Source organism: Sparus aurata, chromosome 15 (genome assembly GCF_900880675.1).
Source record: "Sparus aurata chromosome 15, fSpaAur1.1, whole genome shotgun sequence".
Classification (NCBI taxonomy): domain Eukaryota; kingdom Metazoa; phylum Chordata; class Actinopteri; order Spariformes; family Sparidae; genus Sparus; species Sparus aurata.
Window position 1 is genome coordinate 15873137 of NC_044201.1, and position 19637 is coordinate 15892773.

The 19637-nt window shown below is 39.7% G+C and overlaps 1 protein-coding gene across 2 annotated transcripts in view; it reads right to left on the bottom strand.

Annotated features, from left to right (window-relative positions):
* Positions 1–19637, bottom strand: part of rmdn2 (regulator of microtubule dynamics 2) — a 40869-nt gene that overhangs the window by 10793 nt on the left and 10439 nt on the right. For both annotated transcript variants that reach the window (XM_030442660.1, XM_030442659.1), the window contains exons 3-5: positions 11525–11702; positions 11335–11437; positions 9190–9250 (exon numbers count right to left, since the gene is read on the bottom strand). In XM_030442660.1, the coding sequence (XP_030298520.1) occupies positions 9190–9250; positions 11335–11437; positions 11525–11702 (342 nt within the window). The remainder of the gene's footprint in view (positions 1–9189; positions 9251–11334; positions 11438–11524; positions 11703–19637) is intronic.

A 19637-nucleotide genomic window follows, 5' to 3' on the forward strand; every position in this document is an offset into this window, starting at 1 on the left:
TAAACTGAAGGAAAAAAGGGCCTACAAATGAACAGAACAGAGAGACGTGGGGCGGGGCAGGATGGTGTGCACAATAAAAAGCAAGCTGAGCAGATTGAAGTAGTGATCAAATAAGGCACCTTTAAAAAGCTGAAATAAGAAATAACCTACTTGAGATGAGGTATTGTAGCCTTAGCTGGATAATATGTTTAGATCTACCTAACAGAAGGTTAACATTCCAACATGCTAAACTTAGACTGTGGTATTAGCATTGTCACTCTAACTATTGATAATATTTGCAGAAATGCATCACTATAGCTGAAAAGATACAGTTGAAAAAAGGATTTGCCAATCAAAAGAAAAACTACTACTATTAATATTATATTTTCACAATTAATTAATTGATATTATCACATATTTAAAAAGTCAGAATTAAAATTTAAAATAATTTGTAGCTTTCTGAATGTAGTGATTTGCCGCTCTTTCCTTTTTCCACGGTACTGTTAATTGAATATATTTATGTTTTGGGCTGCTGTTTGAACAAAACAAGCAATGTGCAGAAATTGTGACAACCATTTTACAATAGTTTGGGATAAATAAATGAGAACTTATCCACAACCATCTGCAATTATCAATAGCCAATGAAATTAATCTTTACTTCCAGCCTTACGCTTTATGTTAATGAACAAAATAAATGATGGCATACTTACCTTAATTAACAAACAAGAGGTAGCCCTACTTCCCTTCATTCCTTGACAACTCCCCCACAAGAGATCAAGATCTCAGCTAACTGCAATCTTCTTTCACTAGTTCCACTAACAAAGTAGTCATTCCTCTCTGTCTGTGAGCATGCTGTAATATGCTGATGTGATTAAATGCAATTAATCTTAATAGTGGTGAGGTGAGATAAGAAGACCAGAGCAGCATACCAGAGGGGAATAGTAATCTATTTGAGGTTGAGTGATGCCCAGGTGTGGGAGAAGATTGCTCAACATCCAGGCTACCGCAACGCATTGTTTTACTTCCCTCAGATTGGCCAACTCGAACATTACTCAGCATGTAGCAATTCTGGCAGTGTTTACCAAGAGGTACGTTGGCCCACACTGCTCATGATTCGATCAGCATAAAATACTGTTTCATTTAGGGTTCTTCATCCTCAACTGTGCTTCTGTCCTCTATTCAAAGATGTACCGATAACATGTTTCCCTTCCCAAAACTGATCCCGGCACCTATACCAGGTACTGTTCCAGTATCAGTGTGTTAAGTAAGTGCTGCTGGGATGGAGCCAGGTCTCATTTCCAACGAATATATGATGTGGTATCAGATCACTGCATAGACTTGTGTACTTACTGATTCTGATTCAAGCATCTTAAGCTGTACTTGAGGTATTTCAGATACTAGTATCTGTATCAAAACAAGTCTACTTCTATGTATAAATTCCCCAAATAAATACCTAAAAATTCAGATTTTAATGTGTGTTTTGTTTCTGATGTTATGCAACGCATCTATAGTCACTGGGTAAAACAGCACCAGGCCTTTAGAGGAGAGGCGGAGACAGGTGAGGGAAGGGAGCCTATAAGGAGCTGGTATGTGGAAGTGTAGAGGGGTGTGTCAGGCCTCAGGGGCCAACGTGCTGTTGTTTATCCTTTCCTTTCTTCTCTGAAATGAAATACTATCCCTCCTCGCCTGTCTAAGGCAAGTAAAGGGAAATATCCAGATGAGGAGGAAAGGTGGGCGGTGGCAACACATGACATGGGAAGATGAGTGGAGGACAGAACACTTAATTGCGCAAGGTCAGTCTGTGTTTTTATCGCGGCTCAGTGAAATCCCCCACTCTACTGGGCAAAAACAAAAGGGCCTAAGTGTCAGCTGCTTGGCGGAAACAGCAGATTGATTTCAGCCTTCAAATCCAAACATAGAGAGCTCATTCAAGAAAGAGAGGGCCAGGCAGGACTCCAGGCTAAAACTTGTACGGGAACAGGAGGAGGAACTCAAGGAATTCAAGGACAACCTGTGTGAGACAATATGTGGGGGTGTGTGAAGTGCGCCAATAGCCCATGACAGAGTGAGCTGATGGTGTTTTCTCTGTGGCTGTGAAGCTAGTGTTCCCACAGCGATGAACCTGAGCACAGTGAGGTCTGGAGTTTACGCACATTGGGTTTCTACAGCTACTGGTAGAAGGGCACAATGCTGCCACGGTGACACCAACAGTAGCCGCAGCAAACACAGGCGCTTGTTTGATATTAAAGTTGTCTTTGTGGAGGTCAAAGTGACCCCATCCTCCCCCCTCCTCTGACTGGCACTGCCACAGGCTCCATGCTTAATCCGCGGGCCTTTGTACCATCAGAGAGGCCCTATAGTCAGGGATTTACATGGGCTGAATTCACACGGTGGGATCATTGAAAACGCACCTATAAACAAAGCCGGCGATACAAGAATGCAATCACATCAGCCTGCTGAGATTATACAAATAGGCTTCACACTTGCTGTCACGAAAGCACCGTATGTAACCCAATGCATGCGTACATACTACATACAAAAACTTCATCGTACGCTACATGCCATGTGGTCCACACATCCACTCTCTTTTGCACACTGGTATAATAGCAATCTCACAGTGTTTTTAAAGAATTAAACACAAGAAGAGAGAGGAGGAGATGTCTCACTCTGACATCCACAGAGAATCAAAAGATTTAGGAGGTGACAGTTTGGACAAGCTGATAGCGTCCATCTGAACAGTGCCTCAACATACACTCATCTTCAAAGAGTCCTCCTATTCCACTCCTGGGAAAAGTACAGAGGTTTGATGCATGACAGAGTGGGAAAGTATGCATAATCTCTCGTGAAGTGATGACTGTTGCATGAACATCACATCCATTCATCACTTCAGGTCTTCAAGCGGCCGGTGCGCAGCCTCAGAGAGGATGCTGCATGTTTCTGACTGTGTGAGGCTCACAAATTGAGTCTGCACATCAACGGTTTTTAATGACTGAAAGCTTTTGGTTATTTAGTGTAATCCCTGGTTCTATGATAATAATCTGAGATCTTTCACTACAGGCATCAACTTGAAGTTATACAGATAAAAACAAACAAAGACAGAGCTTCACGGTTTTTCAACTTGTAGTTAAATATACATACTTGCGAATACAGACACAACAGACCCTTAAGTGTAGCTTTAAAATTACTAAACCTTTGTTGTATTTCTTTGGTGGACATACATAAGATGTTTCCAACAATGTTCAAACCCAGAAGAATCTATTTTTTACTCAAGCTATGTGTGTGTTTCATTTGATCGCCTGGCGCTATAACCTCAGAGAAAGTCACAGAGTGAGGAAGGAAGTCGATAGTAGGACTAAACATAATGGAAATAAAACTTTAAAGCATTATCTAATCCTTAAATGTTTCTGCCAGAGTCAAGTAGGGATATTTTGGCATTACAAATAGCTGTTTATCAACAAAGTCAGCATCTACCCATGATCCCAGACTACTTACTTCTTTTGTTTCACTTTGATATAGCAGTGGCAGAAATGACGGTGCTACTTACTAGCCAACCTACAGTATGTGCTGATATAGATATATTTAAGGTATATTTCTAGAAAGCAGATATCGATATCATAGTAGCTGTTGAGTACAGAAGGCAGTTACTCTAAGAATCATAGTGCGGCAGATAATACAAACAGACAACATAATAGCATCATTATAATAATTCTAATAATACCTCTTCTTTGTTTTTGAGCTGTCCCAATCTCGTTTTGTGCTAATTTGGACAACACGAATGAGAAGCAAAACGTATACAGGATTAACAAGGTGCCATTGTGCAGCACACCTGTAATGTAGTATGAAGATAATCACTTTGTCAGTGCTGTGGTTTATGACGGAAACTAATTCCATTCTCATCTGTCTCAGCTGTACTTTCTGTTCAGTGCTGACTAACAAAGAGTATGATCAATTATGGACCGTTATGCTTCACAGTATACAATGGCTATGTGTAACTACATAAGTTGTGCCACAGGCTGGGCCCTTGCTGGGGCAAAAGCCATGAAGGAGGGTCCTTTAAGGGACCCAATGGCCAGGCTGCCCCTGCTCCCCCTCTCAAAGCATCACAATGAATTTTGTGATACTGATTAAAGCTGTTTAATTAAAGGTGTCTCCCCCGCGCAGGCGTAGTGCCTGCTCTTACCTGGTCAGATACTTTCAAGCTCAAACTGTAAACAATGGCATAGAACAGACAACAACAACAGAGCTGAAGAATGCCCAACCATTGCCCATGTCAAAGAGAAGAAATAAGAAGACTGACGATGAAAAGCAGTGTAAAGACAAAGAGCTGGACCGAGCAAGGATATGCAGATTTAGCGTCTTTTCTGCTGGACAAGTAAGGACCCCTGCTTTATATATGTTTCATTCTATGTTTTAAACACAAGTCTATGGTAGCTGCGGTTACAGTAATACTTGCAATAGCGCATATGGCCGTACGATGTTGCACACGAGCTACATAGCTTGTTGCTAAATCTAGCTTGTTAGCCTGTATTCTAACTGCTGTGTTTAGCTCTGTCTTCATGGCTACTGATTAGCAAAAGTGTCTTTCAAGTGACTGGGCAGTTATAACGTTTGTTTGAGTTCAGAATGCTCTGAAGTGGTTGAATTGGTTTAGAGAAATAATGGTACTCATGCTTCAGAAAGGCAGCATGGCGTTGCACCGGGTAATGATTAGCTGGTAACTATATATATATATATATATATATATATATATATATATATATATATATATATATATATATATATATATATATATATATATATATATATATATATATATATATATATATATATATATATATATATATATATATATATATATGACATTAGGGCTGTCAAACGATAAATTTAGGGCTGTCAAACGATACATTTTTTTAATCGCATTTTGTCGATAGTTAACTCGCGATTAATCGCAATTTTTTGGCACATTTTTTTCTGTTCTAAATGTTCCTTAATGTATTTTTTTCATGTTCTTAATACTTTTAACAACATAAGAAGGGGCAAATATGCTTGCTTTATTATAATGTTTATTCAACACTTCAAATTATGCAGGAAAATAAAAGGCTCAAAAAATATCCCCTCACCCTAAATGGGATCAAAACATGCTGATGATTTTGCTTTTGGCGAGGGGGAAGGGGCAGTGGGCTCTCTGCATCTGCCATGTGTTTGGCTTGCAAATGATATTTGAGACTCGACGTACTTCAGTGGTAACTCATTTCATGTTGACAGTACGTGCAGATAACTTTTGTCCTATCGACTGAACCATCTGGCAGTGTTTTGAAAGTAAATTTGCCGTTCATAAGTCCTTTCTCCATTTACTTTCACTTTCTCTTTTCAGTCCACCATGTTTTTCCCGAACGCCAACCCTGCTTCTTGTTCTTCTGATTCCCTTTCTTATTCTTCTGCCACCCTCTGGATCAAGACTACAGGGGCCACCGATGGCCGTAAATCAAACAATGTGCATTTCTTTTTTTTTTTAATACCGAGCGTTAATCGCGCGTTAAAAAACATTAACGGCGTTAAGAGGATGTTGCGTTAACGAGTTATTAACGCTTTGACAGCCCTAATATATATATATATGTATATATATGAACACAGAAATTCAATTATACATTTTACAAATTTCCCCAAACTAAAAACATCTAAAATCATTTGAACACTCATTTGGTGGGAATTGTACTCGCATATTAAATTGCTGTGATTTGAAACTGTAATTGGAGATGTGTAAAACTGGTTTACAATGATAACAGCGTTTGAGTGTCGTGAAACTTTGATTTAAAAGTTTTAGTAAACATCCAATTATACCTGCCTTGCTAGGACTGTAGCCAGCTTTGTGGTCATGTACCATGACGACTGAGAATGAGACAGCAGGGCAGGTTTTGTTTTGGTAACACCAATACTGACAATATAAACTAATTTGATTGGGTGTGTAAAAACTGACACATTCCAACAATTCTTGTGTTAGTCACAGAACATCCGACAGTGGGTCTCTTCACGCAGGGACAGATCAGGACACTGTGGTCTCATTTGTCATTCTCTCATCAAGCTGGAAGACTGAGATGACCAATAGCTCTGCATTTCCCTGTAACTCGCAATACACAGCATACAGTAGTTTTACTATGTATTTTTGATACTACAATCTATTTTTGTTGGGTCAGTTATTTATTAAATTGCTCGTGTGCACATTCACATTTGTGCAGGCTTTATTTTACATTTTTGTAGATCTAGAAAAGCTGTTACGGAAATTCATTATCAATTTAAACCCAACCCAAACTCTATTCACCTGGGCTATGCAATGTAGTCTCAGTAAATGAAGTGATTTCAGTGGCAGAGCAGGGAGTGACTGGCAGTGCGTCTAAACATCTGCCAAATTGTGACAAGCTGGGCGGGATTCAGGAAAACAGGTGACAAGTTTTCTCACGGCATCGGTACACTAAGTAAACAGTTACCTCAGACATAAACTTCCTTGCAGCACTGCCTGGCTCCGTCCCCAGTCCCTACCTCCTCCCTTCTCAAAGTGCGGCTTTACCTACTTTGCCTTGTCCATTCAATTTGGACAGCATTTCTGCTTGGTTTAAGAATCTTACAAATTCCATTAGTGGATATAGGATTAGGCATTAAGCTTTTCAAAGCTGTTGCTCTTAATCAACTAAACAAACACGGCCTTCTATTTCACTTGACGTCTCGAGTGCTGTGGTATGTGCATGAGCTAATGCTAATTATTCCCTAACGAAGAGAGAAAACAGGGCTGCTGGCTCGAGCACGCTGTTTGGGTCTGTTTTCTATGAGAAAACTTCATATGCATGTCTACAGAGTAACCACATGATATCAATTACACAGGACACTCATTTAGGGAACGCAATAAAGGGTAACACATATGTACACTGGGGAAACTATAAGCAATGGCTGTTTACTGTATGGAATACAGCATACATGCTCAGTGCTGAACATGACTTTGTAAAGTTTTATTGTAGCTGCATCTAAAGCAGATGTTACAGTTGTTTCTTAACCCCCAGAAGCTGCAAGCTGATCTCTGAGTGCAATCTTCATCTCTCTATTCCAGCCATAGATTCCATGTATGATCAGCAGTCAAGTTTTGACATGAGCAGTGTTTCAGATGAGGAATGCACCACTGGGGCCTGCACAAATACAAACGGGACTCATGCCATCTAGCCCACTATGAACAACTAATTAAAGCAAGGGGATTTTTCCCTGAGTCACAGAGCAACCGGGGAGGTATACATGGGGAGAGGAGGCTCGCCTGATTTCCTTTGTCTGAGAATGACCTACATCGGAAAAAATCCCCTTAGCTGAAAGACCAATCAGAGAGAGAATTATTAGCCATTTTGAAATGTCCACTAGAATCCGATCGATGCAACAAAAACACCCTCAAGATTTGTTTTAGTAATTTCTGGGGAACAAGTCAAACAAAAAACCACAGCCACAAGAACACAGTAATACAGACACATTTTATGAGTGGGATGACAATGCCTTGGCGCCACATGTATCAATATCATAACCCCAACCACTAAATATGTACAGCTCGTGCTGCCCAGCAACAACCAACATACAGGAACAGCAACTGCAACAACAGGACATATATCACACAAGTTATTTCAGTGTAGCCATCATTCTATCTGAGCAAAGTTAACCCAGCTTGTGTTTACATTCCTCAAACTAGATGTGATGCTATCAGGGGGCTGAGAGGTGATTTGCAGGAAGGAGATGTTTGGAAGGTAAACTACTATTAGCTGACAAACATGCATGTTTGCAAAGCACTGCTGAAAACCACAGATGTTCCAAACAGATTGTTAACCTGATGTTTAAAGTTAGACAAGTAAACTAGTCCAAGGGTAAGTAAACACTCAGGAGAACAGTCAAAATTAAGCACAAAGTTGTGTTTAAATTTACATTTTGAATATTATACAAGACTTTTCAGACTGTTAATCACACTCTGCAATAACCAAAGGTGATTTTAACTCCCACGGAATTTTGTGGCATTAAGGTATGTATTATGAATAGTGTAAATTATCCTACAAATCATAACATGTTTAGAAAACAACACTATACATACCAAAAAGGTAACTGGGAAATATACCCAATTACTATAACAGGCATTTTCATTAGGTGATTGCAATGCATGGAAAATCTGTGAATACACATTATTTTTTTTTTATATTAGAAACAGTATGCACTTTTCTTTGCAAGTTCAATTCAGCTTTGGTTTGGTCCAAAGAGTAAAGTAGCGACAGTCACTGTAGGGCTAAACTAATCATTGCCCCCGAAGAAAAATGTGCTTCTCTGGCACTGATGCAGCATCCTCTCCCAGTCTGCTGTCACCACTCTGTGGTTATCTGATGGCTTACATGTCACAAATAATAGCCTTTTAACACCGAATCATCTGAATCTGTATCTAGGAGCTAATGTCATCAAATAAATGTAGCAGTAGGAGAAAATGGAATACAACTCTCCCCTCTTCCAAGTGGTATAATTGTTGGCGCTGCTATTGCAAACTCGACTGTTTCCGTTTTCCTCAGAGTCACAAATCACACAGGACAAAACATGAGCTTAGTCAATTAGTCTGGTCTGGTGGCAGACAAAATTGTAAAGTGATAGCAAGGTTTATAGGGAACCAGTGAAAACACAGATGGTTGGTTACAACGTGCAATCAACACATACTTTTTAATGATGAGATAAGTTGCGTAAATTGAGTAAATTGCACCAAGTTATTCCACATTTTAAAACCAAGACTTGGTTCCAAATATCTGTCTTCTTGATTACCATTACTCATAACTGACTATTAACATGTCAGTCGACATGTACATTTAAGTCACTGTGTTTTAATTTCTGGATTCATTCAAGATACATTTGCTAAACTAACAAAGTCAAACATCCACTCAAACAGCTGCTTCAGGCCGACACGTCACTCAAAACACCACTCACCTGGGGAAAAGTCCCTGTTTTTATGCTTTCACCCTGTCTCATTGAATTCACTGATAGTTGGATTATAATTCAACCATATGTGATTCACAGAATGCAACGATGATGACAAATCACAGGTGATTAAACTGTGTCTTTACTTTGGAAATAACAGCTCTATAGACTTAATTGAACAGACCAAAAAGTAACTTTTAAATCATGACATGTGAAAGGAGGGAAATGACTCAAACCTACCACTGATGACTTTCAGCACATGTCGGGTTCAGGCTCACTGCCTCCTCACCAACTTTCTTCCCTAGGAGGAAAGAGAAGATAGACATGAACAATGATGCTCTATGTGAAACATAACATACGCAATTCACCCCCAGATACTGTTGTTCACACGGCAAGAGAAGAGATTGGGGAGTCAGAGTGTTTGTTGACAGAGAAAACATAATAGGATATAAATAAATCAAAAAACATCAGCGGGCACTGGATTAAAGCGGTAAAAACAGAAGTAATATGAAACACAATCCAGGAAGCGAGCTCAGTTTTAAATCCTTCATCACTCAGTGGAAAGTGTCACATTCCAGCTGCACTATTAATAACTAAATGAATGTTAAATATGATGCCCTGATGCTTAAAATATCCATGTCGCTAACACCATCATACGCTTTGACACAGGTGTCTTTCTAGGAAGCACCTGGCCAACTCTGATAAGAGGCACACTGATGAGGAAGGAATACAAAGAAACAGGTCAATCCAGTCTGAACTTCAGCACATTCACAAACAGCCTCTGTCTGATGGGAAAAAAAGCATAATGATCTTCTGTGCAAAGTCTTAGAGGGGAACTTGTTTTCTGTGAAGTTGACTTTAAGGTGTCTTCTTTGATGAGTGCATAACAGTTTGTGGAATACACTTTCTGCAGAGCAATTCAGGCTGATAAGTCAGAGTGAGATAGATTTCCCAAAAGACACAGGAAAATGTTTGAAGGTGCCTTCAGACTGTGTGAGATGGTTATCAATTATGAGCTGTGCCAGATAAATGTTTGGTAAATCAGATTGCTATGATGTAAATATCAAGTTTTCAAATAAAGATGTGGTCATACAATAAACAAGCTTTATCTATAGAGCTGACACACTGAAAAATCCTAGAGGATGTTTTTCAAAGTGCTTTTGAGATGAAAACAGCACCTTTTTCAATAGGATAATTTGTAAACATGGACTGCAGCATCGGCCGCATTATAAGATTTTGGTCCTCAACTTCTGACTCTTTGATGCTCTGGCTGCTAAAGATCTAAATCTGCAGGTCTGTGGACTTGTTGTCTCACAGCGCAATGTAGGAACACTGTTTATGATAAACCACCTTGGATTTCACTACCTTTCTCTCATGACTGCCAATTTTGGTCTGGGACATTTTTTTTTTACATCAATTCATCATATAGTCTAAAAAATGTCATAAAAATCGTGATGTCATGATGTCATAAAAATTGTGATCTGTTGTGGCAGAACAGGTGATCACATTCAAGGACTTCACCTGTAACTTGACAATAAATTAGTGTCTTCTATTGACAATTAATAACCAGCGAGCAGAATGTGATGGTTAACATGGGGTTTTCTACAGCTGTTGTACATTAAGCATCTGCACTATGTTTTTACAGAAAAATCCGGTGACTGATTTGTGTGTTCTGCCATCTAGTGTCACCACCATTACTGCTGTTGAAACTCAGTGTGTACTGTTGCCTGCTGACAGTGACAGCAGCATGTGTAGTTGGATTAAAGACGGATTAAAGATTAAAGAAGAAAATCTTAACATTAGTCAGTTTTGACATATTTGGTTTTGGTTATGAGGATAGCAACTTCACCTGAAATGTAAAAAGAAAAGTACTGTGTCCCCTGTACTAACTCACAAACAAACAATTGAGAAGTACATTTTATTGTTACAAGCTGGTTACATTAGTAAAAAAAAGATTAGTAGATTTAAAGCTAAACTAAATAGATATTGGCGTTTTATGTGATTTGGCAAAAAAGAAAGTTGCATAATGTTGCTTTAATAACGTGAATTAATAATCAAATACAATTATAATATTCTTGATCCCCTTCTAGTGAACATCTGCATGGACAGGGAATCTATATAAAGTGAAATCATCTCATGCATCATAAACTGTTACCACAGACAATTTGTTAGTTGCCAGACATAATTTCTGCTACGGTCATTCATTTGTTGGCCGACAACTGAACCTGAGTGAGCTCATTGCAGGATTACAGACTTGCATGGATTTGGGTTTTCCAGATGAGACACTGACATTTTGGGGGTTTGGCCAGTCTACCCATTGTGGTTATGACGATATAGACTGGGATGTCTTGTAAATGAGGTATAAGATTAGGTTCAGTTGATTACCAGTTTCTGCGTGGGTCTTCTTCTCCTCCAGAGTGGAGCTGATGTCATGAACGTCACAGTATGCTCGGGTTAGCCGCCAAAGAAATGTTGAGTTCTGTCCAAACTACAGAAGTACATCAAAGTGTTAAGACATGCTGTTTTACAGGATTACTAGCATCTTTCATCTGAATGTATGAAAGGAGTTACACACCTCCTCTCTCTGCTCCAAAAGCACATTGAGACTTTCCCTTTTGTGAGATTCAGAGCCCTGATGCAAACGGTCAATCCTCTGCAGGAGGTCGGACAACTTGTCTGCTGGTTGTTCTTCATCCCTCTGTTCTACATCGCTTTGCTCTTCTTCCTCAGAGTCTGTCAGTGCAGTTATGTACCTGAAAGCAAACACAGGGCACAACGTGTAGTCTCAGTCAGCTGTCAGCATGTGCTATTAAACTTCACTGATGTGGATTATAAAGCAGAACTGATTAGCTAGGTGGTTTCTATTATCAGGCCAGACTGTCTCCATCCTGCCATCAGCAAGATGTGCAACATGAGCTCAGGAAGCATCAATAAACAGCCTAAATGTTGGCAGTACCAAGATGATGGAGTCTGTCCCACTTACTCAGCATAAAACCATCCTCTTCTTGTGAGGCAGGGTGAAAACACCTCAGCTGAGAAGATTTTCAGATAAATCAAATTCCTGTTTATATGAGAACTTTTTAAAAACAGTTTGCTGCCAGGTGATGATTATAAAAGGAACAATCTTCAGTGTTTACACACAAACGGCACAGGGTTTGTTTACATATGTGGGTCACTTAATTGTTTATAAACACTAGCTGTTAAGAAATGCTTGACGTCTTAACGTGGATACCTGAAGGCTTTTCAGGAACACAGGGAGACTTGTTTGTCAGGGCGAGGCATGCAACACTGGCATTAGATGTTTTATGGTGCACTTTTAACCAGTGTAAGTATCTAAAAAAACACCCTAAGCTAACACTTAAAAAGCAGCCGTAAAAAAACAGCTATACTAACAGTACAGGTAAAAATGAAAGACACAGACAAGGGTGAAAATATGAAAAGCCTCTATTAAGTGTTGGCAGCCGCTGCATGTGCGTCATCGGTGGTTAGTGGAATATTTTGGGCTGCGAGCCATGATTCTGGAGGGATGTGTCAGAGCGGGCCACAGACAGAAACACTGTGGACCCAACAGGTGTCTCGTGCCGGAGGCTGCTTCCTGACCCCACCCACAACACACACCTTCAACCCTGAGTGCTGGGATTACAGGACGAATGTGAGAGCGTATGAGCTGCAGTCAATAAGGGAACTGTCAAGAATAACATACCGCGGTTGACAAAGTCAACAGCTCAACTAAAGCTGCAACTGTGTGTTAGATGAAGGAATTATGTCCCATTTTACAGAACATAGTCTATTATTGCGAATCCAATTACATTCTAACTCCAATGAAAATAAACATACTTTAAAGCAGCTATATAAGGTAACTTCGTATAAACAATGGATCACATGACTTTGTGAATGTGGAAGGTTTGGCCCACAATGAAAACTCAAAACCAATTGTGCGCGTCTCAGCTCTGCGGAGCAATTTACTTTATTTCAGTCCATTGTTTTGGTTTTATGGCAGCTTTATTGTTTCACATCATTTGTGTCATTTTCAGCAGCAAGCAGCTGTTTTCAGCCAAATACTGCACGCTTCCCACTCAGCCCTTAAAGCAGATGGACTGAGTTAGCGACCCACAAGGTGAACAAAGTGGAGCATTTAGCAGCTAAACAGCCAGATATCTCCCTCCAGGCTGGATGGCAAGAAAAACAGAGCTAAAAGAAGAGTGAATATGATTCATGTTGCTTGTTGTGTGCTTGGTGTGTATATAAGCAAGAATATGCTAAGAAGTTAAAGGTAATTTTATGCCAGGGTTGTGTGGTTTAAATGAAAATAAATCTGCTTTAAAGCTGTTGTAGTATAAACAATGGATCAAATGACTTGGCCAAAACATTAGTTAATCAGGTTTACAGTGAGCCTATATTACAGAGGCAGCTATGGCCGAAAGTTCTAATTACCACGTGGTAAATGCTAAAACAAAGTATTACAGCAGCACAAATACTGTAGATAAGAGTCATACTATCAGGGAGCTGACTCAGTAGTGTCACAGCATTATGTAGTTTCAAAATATTGACTAACATTCCATTTCGCTGCAGGTCATAAAGTGTTCCCAAGAGAATGAACGTCACCTAAGACTGAGACTCAAAAAACTACTTTCTTTTCAGAATCGCTTTAAAAGTTGGACTACATTCAGCCACCACTCCATTTTCACAACAGCCTGCTGAGTGTGACAGAAGCGTGTCGCTACATTAACGAAGTAGCCAATCGAAGCCTACCTGGTACCGGATGACATCACGACAACCAGGCCCGCTTGAAAGCTTTTAAGAAACATCAGCATAAGAAGGCCTACATTAAAAAGGAGAGATCACACCACCGGAGGGGTAGAACGAGGGCAGACTGTCCACTAGATAATCCATCATGGATGGGGTTGTTCTCTTGGACGAATAAGACAATAAAAGTAAAAAATGGGTCACACACGGCCATTAGTGAACCCGCATTGTCTGCCCAAGGAAAGTCTATGTGTTCATTTGTAAAAAGTAAGACTGTGTCAAGTAATATATTCTCTCTTTTCAAAAACATTTGATAGTTTGACAAGACATTTAGGGATATAAATATAAGAACTCAAAGGCCTGTACTGCATTCAAATCCAGTAGCTTTGTAGGAAATGGAGAATCACCACAACTCTGAGAGAAGCTAGACATTACACTATCTAAATTTTAATCTCCATCTGTTTTTATACCATCAATTGGAGATAGTGCGCAAAGCCTTTCTACAATCCTGCTCTCTGCACTAACTCCTGAGTAAACCCTAAAACCTGAAGGCAAGGCTCAAACCATTTATTGGCCAATACATCCCAGCTTAAAAAAATCTGAATGGGCATGCTTTTGTGTTTACTCTGACTGTTGTAGTGTCCCTTTTTATGTCTGCTTGCACCATATTCTAGAGCGCTGCCTTGCAACAACCAGACCTGGCTTTTAACTTTGTCAAGACAGATGCATTGTTGGACTTGTGTCATTCATTCATTCATTCATTAAATCCCTAATTCATTCATCCTTTTGTCCTTGTATTCATTCAGCAGTCCGTTTTCCCTCCCTCCCTGCAGTTATTTACTCAGTAGAGCTAGAGCGACAGGCAGCAGAGTACTGAGTGATCAGCGCATTCCTGTCACGCCATTCTACAGCTCATGAATCACTTGAGTTGAAAGAATAAAGAAGCCAAGGATCTATTGGTATAACTGTTCATGTTCATGTAGTGTATATATAGTTGTGCAGGAGCCACCATTATACTTGCAATTTTACAAGCAGTGCAGAAACACACAGCTACGAAAGAACAAGTCTAAATATTGTCATTAGCACTTTTAGCATTAGCACTCCTGACTTGGTAAATAATATACCAACAGCCGCCCTATGACTCACACATGACAAGAAATGATCCTATTTTCTGCAGGCTCAACTCTGTTATTTATGAAAGGTGTAGTCAAAGCATTTCTCACATATTCGACCAACAATTAGTTTAACAAACGAGAGGAGTTTCTTTTCTCAATTTAATATCACAGTAAATCTTATTTTTTATGGAAGCGAATTTGTACCATAATTCAAATTAAAATGCATTTACAGAAATGCTTTTTCATTTTAAGAATGTAGCTGCATTTTTTGACTCATAAATAAAATTAGTAATAAATCATCCAAATTGCATTTTCATTTTCTTCTTCAAGACTGCTCATTTTGTAACTTAATTCAAATGATAAAGAAAAGGACATTTAAGATTTAATATTCAAAAGATGGCCCAGCAAATAGGTACCAAAATTCAATTTGAAATGTCAAATTTGAAAATTAAAATGCATTAGCAGAAATGCTTTTTCATTTCAAAGTCAGAGCTGCATTTTTTGACTCATAAATAAAATTAGTAATAAATCATCCAAATCGCATTTTCATTTTCTTCTTCAAGACTGCTCATTTTGTAACTTAATTCAAATGATAAAGAAAAGGACATTTAAGATTTAATATTCAAAAGATGGCCCAGCAAATAGGTACCAAAATTCAATTTGAAATGTCAAATTTGAAAATAAAAATGCATTAGCAGAAATGCTTTTTCATTTCAAAGTCAGAGCTGCATTTTTGACTCATAAATAATATTAGTAATAAATCATCCAAATTGCATTTTCATTTTCTTCTTCAAAACTGCTCATTTTGTTACACAAAGACAAAGAAAACTGCTTTTTCGTTTTGAAGCCCTCCCCCGCAAAAAAAGGTCCAAAATTCAATTTGAATTCGCAATCCCAAGCGGCGCAGGAGAGTGACGTCAGCGGCCTCTCTTCTTCAGTGTTGCCAACATGGCGACTGTCTCGCTAGACTTAGCGACTTTTCAGACCCTCTAAACGACATTATTTCGAAAAAGCGACTAGCGACAAATTTAGCGACTTATTCAGATCATCGGGGGAAAGGCGAAAAAATAGATTATATTGTAATTCACATGCTGCTCAGAGTTATCGCAGTCCACGGCTCCTCTGCAGCAGCGCCGGGGTCTCTCCTGTCCCCTCCCGCGCGGCTGCGCAGGCGACAGGACGGTGTGTGGGGGCTGGCTGGGGCAGGCAGGAGCGTGGATCTGATGTCGGATAGCTGCCGTTTACTCTGTTTTGATCTGTTAATGTTAGGTGTCTTTAGCAAAGGTGAGACCCAGAAGCGGACAGGAGGCTGTAGCTGGATGCATGGAGTGTTTATTGTAACACGGACAAAGTCAGATCAGGAGGGGGTGTGCACGGGGAAGCCACGCTCCGGGGCGCCGGAGAGCTGGCAGTCCTGTCCGCACTCGGAGGAGCGCCGGGCGGGTGGAGCTGGAGCGGATTGAGTGGATGAACTCAATGTGGATGAATGTCCGCAAACGTAATAAACCTTAAACACCTACTAATAATACTGACCGTGCGTGCAAAATCCAGCTGCTGACCCTCCGCTCCACTGTCACACAACGGATCCCCCGTCCGCGCTCCCTCTCTCTCTTATAATTGTTTGCCCGAAAAATAATTTCCATGAAGAAAACATCGCCTGACATTTAAATTTAAATTCCCATTGACAATACAAATCTCAAGAAATCTGGATGTATTGCTCATTTGTAAACACAACACTTATCAGTCTATAGGAATCACCAAGAACCACGAAAAGAATACCTAGCACAGTACCATTATACTTGCTGTGTGTGTGTTTATGTGAAATAATAATAATAATAATAACTTTGAACATTATCACAATTAAGTTATCAATGTGCGATGTGAATAAAATGCAAACATTAAAGACTTCTAACCATTTTCTAAAAGTGTCTGTATTTTAATTGAGAATAGTTTTTTATATAAATTACACAAAAGGAAAAGAAAATGTGATTTGTTTTACCTATTTCAGCCATAAGCGGTCATATTGACCGCACATCATTTCGCGGGATTTCATTCATTGTCTCTCTTGTGTCTAACCTTGTTAGCGGTCTCCAGCTGTGCGACTGTAACACAACTTTATATGAAGAAGGACTAACACTAATAGCCTAATTGATTCTTATTTCTTCCAATTACAGAACTGTTTACGACTCGAAACAATGTTATTATATATGACGTTTCTAAACCAAATGTCGTGGCTTCAAATGCATCAAATTCCCACATCCAGTTACGCAGGCAGCTGTCCAGGGTGCTGAACCAGGTCACAGACAAAGTAGGCAGCACTCTGCGTTCTGATGTTTGCTGGGCAGATCTGTCCCCCTTGGTTTCTCATCCACTCTGTTGTGGGAGATCTCCCACAGAGTAAAAGTAATACACATTTTTTCTCTCTCGGCTGAACTCTGGCTTGAGCCCACTTCACCCAGGCGCGAGCCTGCAGCCCCCGCTCCTGCTGACAACAGACCGGGGGAGAAAACAGACATTCCTTTGCTCAGAACCCATATCAGGCTGTGTCTGAATATGCACGAAGATCGGTATAACGCATTGGAGCAATTTTCATACAATTTCGGATATTTAGCATGATAAAATAATTTCAATTCAACACAGCCATTGTCCAGCTGAAGCATAATGAGCGTTATGTCATTAATATGAAGTAGGCTTGTTTTGCGGTTAATCAGCCACATGATCCGTTTGAACCCACAAAATAAAAAAGGATAAATGCGCAGCCTCCATTTCCTTTCTGATTGTGTCCGTTCAGAGTGGGGGGTTTTCGTAATGGAGGGGTTTCCCCAATAGACTTTTCGGAATAGCGGGGTCTTTGGAAAAAAGAGAAACCCCGCCATTACGATGAATTGAAGTCTATGTTCGGAACAGCGGGGTTTCGGAAAGGCGGGGCTCCAGGCTATAAAGCGGCCTGTGATTTTGTGTCCCGCTGCAGGTGCGTGGGTGTGGAAGAGAGAGAGACATTAACTTATAGCACTTTGTAGAAGAAGCTTTATAAAGTTCACTCCATTGACTTGTATTAGTTCACGGGGCTGAACTGCCACATCCAATATGGGGGCGACGTCGACGTACGATCCAGCTGATACCTTCAGTTTATTACCGGGAATACTGACTGTAAAGTACCGTGTGTGTTTCATGGGTCTGACTGTGAGTCTGCAGTCTGACCCACCGTCACTGCCAGCAGCTCTTCAGAGCGGCTTCATTACGATCACCGTAAATGTTAGAGAATTTCGCACTGGAAAACAAATGTGCGGCTGATTTAACCAAGCAAACGCGAACCATGGCTGGCTTGACTGCTGTACAGAACTGGACATGGTGGTGATTTCCCCGCTGTTTCTGAAAACATGTACCACAGTCTATGCTACCAACACTGCCTTCACACTCTCCTCTTGTCCCTTCTCTTACTCCAGTGTCGAATAAGCACCCCGCCGCCCCCTAACGTAGATGCGTAGCACGGTCGGTCAGACTGGGGGCTGTAGAAGAAGAGAGGCCGCTGACGTCACTCTCCTGCGCCGCTTGGGATTGCGAATTCAAATTGAATTTTGGAAATTTTTTTGCGGGGGGAGGGCTTCAAAACGAAAAAGCAGTTTTCTTTGTCTTTGTGTAACAAAATGAGCAGTTTTGAGGAAGAAAATGAAAATGCAATCTGGATGATTTATTACTAATTTTATTTATGAGTCAAAAATGCAGCTCTGACTTTGAAATGAGAAAGCATTTCGGCTAATGCATTTTAATTTTCAAATTTGACATTTCAAATTGAATTTTGGTACCTATTTGCTGGGTCATCTTTTGAAAATTATATCTTAAATGTCCTTTTCCTTATCATTTGAATTAAGTTACATAATAAGCAGTCTTGAAGAAGAAAATGAAAATGCAATCTGGATGATTTATTACTAATTTTATTTATGAGTCAAAAAATGCAGCTCTGACTTTGAAATGAAAAAGCATTTCTGCTAATGCATTTTAATTTTCAAATTGACATTTCAAATTGAATTTTGGTACCTATTTGCTGGGCCATCTTTTGAATATTAAATCTTAAATGTCCTTTTCTTTATCATTTGAATTAAGTTACAAAATGAGCAGTCTTGAAGAAGAAAATGAAAATGCAATTTGGATGATTTATTACAAATTTTATTTATGAGTCAAAAAATGCAGCTACATTCTTAAAATGAAAAAGCATTTCTGTAAATGCATTTTAATTTGAATTATGGTACAAATTCGCTTCCATAATTTTTCACTAATGATCAATAATAAGACATTTGGAGAAGGGACACAATTAACTATTTTCATTATCAAATAATTTGTGTTATTACACGGCTCGTCTTAATGCTGTAGAATGCTCCATTCACTTGAATGGGCCTTCCCAATGTTCGGCGGTCGATTATTTTCGTATAATTGACCGCTGCTAAGCATATTTGACCGTTGTCAAGGAAAGTGGCCTTTTTGCCTCTGATTCACGTATTTCGTAGCACTCCGCGCTCTAAAATCTTTGCTCCGCAAGTAGTCCGGTCCCTTTCACCCCAGCGTCTTCGGTCACTAAGCGACATCAGCTGATCTGTAGTCTACTTCATATCGGAAAAAATGTACTCCTCGGCCACTAGTATGGATGAGTTTCAAATTAACTTTAATACTCTTGGAAAATACGGTGATTTCAACTCTTGGCAAAAGGCTGAGTTGTCGTTGCCGGTCAAGAATACAAAAAGAGAGGAAAGCTGCGAAGATTGAGAGGCGAAACGGCGTCGTTTTGGCGAACTATATTTCTCTGCTGAAAAACACTATGAACGGTAACAA